Source organism: Pinus tabuliformis, chromosome 7, assembly GCF_031772625.1.
Source record: "Pinus tabuliformis cultivar Carrire ecotype Pingquan chromosome 7, CPIR1, whole genome shotgun sequence".
Lineage (NCBI taxonomy): Eukaryota > Viridiplantae > Streptophyta > Pinopsida > Pinales > Pinaceae > Pinus > Pinus tabuliformis.
Window position 1 is genome coordinate 1,533,362,917 of NC_142293.1, and position 4,012 is coordinate 1,533,366,928.

Here is a 4,012-nt window from a genome sequence, read left to right on the forward strand (position 1 = left end):
ACATGACTCACCATTACTTTAATTACCAGTTACACTACCCCTAAAAAAATATTCAAATAATTTATTTAAGTAAATTAAAATATTTTTTTAAAATATAAACATTATGCATTCAAAAGTGAAAATATAAATTTGTTTACTTAAATTGGTATAAAATTACTTTATATGCCTATTTAGATATTTTATTCAGGTGAAAATGATTTTTTTGTTATGTCATTCATCTATTACCATTTTCATGACAGATGATGAAAATATAAATTTATTTACTTAAATTGATATAAAATTACTTTATATGCCTATTTAGATATTTTATTCAGGTGAAAATGATTTTTTTGTTAAGTAAGTCATTAATCTATTACCATTTTCATGCCTATTTAGATATTTTATTCAGGTGAAAATGATTTTTTTGTTAAGTCATTCATCTATTACCGTTTTCATGAGAAATAATAGTAACTGACTAATTTCTCATAATTTTTATTTTTGAATAATCCACTTAACACTTGTTGCATCTAGTGACACTGACCTAGATAAATATTTTTAAATATTTATTAGTTTTTTTATTTATTAATTTACACTATTATCGCAGTAAACATTGTTTTTTGGCGCCATTATTTATTCTTATTTTAAAGGCAATATGTAAATTCCGATGACACATAGCCATCATGCTGAGCTATATAATGCACATCTCTGCGCAATAATTATGAAGTATTATGGACTCACGCAGTATCAGCGGCAAAGGTCTCTAAAGCCGCTCAGCTATTTCTTTCGCGTTAACTTTGATTTAATGGCGTCTCTGCAAGTGAAGGTCACCAGAAAGGGGGCTGTCTCTGCAAGTGAAGGTCACCAGAAAGGGGGCTGTCCTGGTTCCCCCATTGGCGCCTACTCCGAAAGAGTTTCTATACCTTTCCAATATCGATGATCAGGGAACTGTGAGATTTCATTTCCCCGTCTTTCAGTTCTATCGGTTCAACCCGTCGATGAAGGGTGAGGATCCCGTCAGGGTTATCAGAGAAGGGCTGGCCAAGGTTTTAGTATTCTACTACCCTTTGGCCGGAAGAGTCAGAGACGCGCCCAGGGGTAAGCTCCTTGTCGAGTGCACGGGAGAAGGTGTGCTGTTTGTGGAAGCCGATGCGGACGTTGCTCTGGAGGAATTCGGAGACCAACTACCGTCCTTTTCCTGCTGGCAAGATCTGCTGCATGATGTGCCCGGCCCAGAGACTATTACCAATTTTCCTATCCTTCAAATTCAGGTTAATTCATTCATGCTTTGAGTCGATTTTCTTTGATGAATTCAGTTCGTATAAGCCTGCATTAGTTATCATGCACGGTGGCATTGACTGCTATTTTTTGCAGCCGAAAATGTGTTTTCTGACCGTACTGCTTATCATAACGTTTCAGGTAACGCGCCTGAGATGCGGAGGGTTCATACTCACCATGGCTGTGAATCATACCGTTACTGACGCATTTGGCTTCGTTCAGTTCATGACCGCTCTTGCCGAAATGGCGAAGGGCGCGACAAGGCCTTCTGTTCTTCCGGTCTGGGCAAGAGAAAGGCTCCGTCCGCGGACAGATCCCACTGTTAAGTTCCCGCTCTACGAATACGATCAAATAGAAGACAAATATGGACAGATGGTGCCCGCTAACGAGCTGATCCACAATTCATTCTTCTTCGGACACGAGCAAATCGAGTCGCTGAAGAGACAAGCCGTAGGGCAAGGCAAGTGCACAAGCTTTGAAGCTCTATCGGCATTTTTGTGGCGCCTGAGAACGAAGGTTGTCCGAATGCCCGCGGAGCAGGAAGTTCGGTTCATATTCCCCGTGAATGTCCGGATGAAAACCGACCCGCCACTTCCTGAAGGGTTCTACGGGAATGGGATAAGCCTTGCATGCGCGAAGACGACCGCGGGAGAGCTATTAACCAAACCGCTGTCTTTCGCTGTCAGACTGATAAACGAGGCAAAAATGGCTGTGAACGACGAATACGTGCGATCGGCGATAGATCTGATGGAATTGAGAGGGCGACCTCACTTTACAGTGGTGGGCTCCTTCATCGTTTCTGACGTTACCAAAATGGGCTTCAGAGATGTGGATTTCGGTTGGGGGAAGGCAGCCTACGGAGGACTTACAATAAGGGGAGTGGGTGTAGTGCCGGGCATCATCAGCTTTTTTATCGCTGTTCGTAATACAAGCGGTGTGGACGGAGTATTGTTTCCCATTTGCTTGACCTCTGCTGCCATGCGACGATTTGAAGCAGGAATCGGTGATGCGATGGAGCACACTCCCCCTTTTCCACGTTCCCATCTCTAAATATGTGTTTTGCAGATAAGATTTCTAGGTCAGTTGTGTCGCAATTCAATATTTCCATTATCAAGTTGGGTTGGATATGTTGGGTAATGTTGTAGCTATTCGCTTACGTTGCGTTGTTTGTGTGAGGTTTGAGCTGTTCTAGGTTTTATCGTGTTAAGTGTCGTTTGAATGGTTTATTAAGTGTCGTTTGAATGGTTTGATGCCAAATCGTTACAAGTTTGGGCAGGTTTGGTTTGGCTTGAATGGTTTGTATAAATTTATTATATTGAATACTCTTCATACTACCTTGCGTTAATGAAGTGGCATATTCGTACTTTAGTAATTTATTTTCTATTATAAAAATAATAATATTTAAATAGTATATTTATAATTTATGGATTTTTTATTTTTTTTATAATTATAAATATTTATGTTGTCATTCCAATTGTTATTATTATAGAATATTGAAGCATAATGTCTAAAAAAGACTTAATGTTTGAAAAGTGTGAAAAGTGAAAATATAGGACAGTGAGGAGTGAGGATTATTTTGTAGAGTATTGTTTGAAAGAAAAAAAAGGAAATAAATCCAAGGAAATACAGAAAATATTAATGGTTATTAATTAATACTAAGTAAGAGAGGAAGCCAAATCATGAAAAAGATATGAAATATTTATTATTAATTAATGAAAAGCTATAAAGAAATAAAAGGATTGGATACCAAGGCTCATGTGAGGAAAGAGTAAAAGAAAAATTATGAATTTGCAACAGAGATATATAGATAGGGTAGGAGGAATAGGAAAGGAGATTAAAACCCAAATAAATAGGGGTGGTAAGATAGTTGAAAATAAATCAAGGAAGAGATGTAATGATTCAAACCTAATGTTTTAGGCATTGAATAAGGGGTTTTTAGGACTCACTCAACTTATAACCATCTTCTCTTTTAGAATTATTGGGATGTTTTCAATTTTGTGGGATTCTTAGATGATGCAAGAATTGAAAAAAATTAAGGAGGATATCTAATGATTCAAACCTAATCATTTAAGCATTGAATAAGGAGCTTTTAAAACTAGCTGAGTTTAAAGCCGTCTTCCTTTTTAGAATTATTGGAATGTTTTTCAATTTCAAGGGTTTCTTTGATGATGCGAGTTGTGTAGAATGGAATTAAGGAAGAAACTTTTTTTCGTTAGAGAGAATTCTATGCTTGGATGTGAAGGAGTACTACGATCTTTGATTTAGACATGTGGTTGTGGGTTATATTTCGTCTACATATTGTTTTCCACATAAGTAAGGAATTTAAAATCTTAAGTGAAACATTAAATTAAACTTATGCTTAGTAGTTTTAAATAATTGTTTCAAAGTTTTAAAAGGTTTAAATGGGGTTTCAATATTACTTTTAGCCCCTTTTTTTGAGATATGATTGTTGGTACCTTCAATATGTGGTAGAAAAATGAGAGCTTGAGTCTAGAAGGACAAATTACATGTAGAATTTGGATGGCAAGATGAACTGGAAAATTTTTGTTATATTATAAGCACAAGCACAATATTTAAGTGTCAAAAGGCACAAAACTACATATTGCAAACGAATAGAAGGGACAATAAAATTATTGAAAATTTTACTAGGTAGGAAAGGAGAATTTGAAAAACTCATGAAATTTTGGTGGGATATTTTTCCTAAACACAAATGCAATAAATAACCTCTCCAAAAAAATAAAAAAATTGAAGTATGTTG

At 36.4% G+C, this 4,012-nt stretch overlaps 1 protein-coding gene across 1 annotated transcript; it reads left to right on the forward strand.

Annotated features, from left to right (window-relative positions):
• The first annotated feature begins 974 nt into the window (after positions 1-974).
• LOC149253697 (benzyl alcohol O-benzoyltransferase-like) lies at positions 975-2,304 on the forward strand. Its single transcript, XM_089454572.1, has 2 exons — positions 975-1,247; positions 1,396-2,304. The coding sequence occupies exons 1-2, from the start codon at positions 975-977 to the stop codon at positions 2,302-2,304; spliced, it is 1,182 nt and encodes a 393-aa protein (XP_089310698.1).
• Positions 2,305-4,012: the final 1,708 nt, after the last annotated feature.

What these genes read in the sequence shown, in the direction of transcription:
- LOC149253697 (XM_089454572.1), top strand. Translation starts at nt 975, where the DNA reads ATGAAGGGTGAGGATCCCGTCAGGGTTATCAGAGAAGGGCTGGCCAAG. An exon ending in TTCCTATCCTTCAAATTCAG is followed by an intron (nt 1,248 to 1,395) that starts GTTAATTCATTC and finishes ATAACGTTTCAG; the next exon opens with GTAACGCGCCTGAGATGCGG.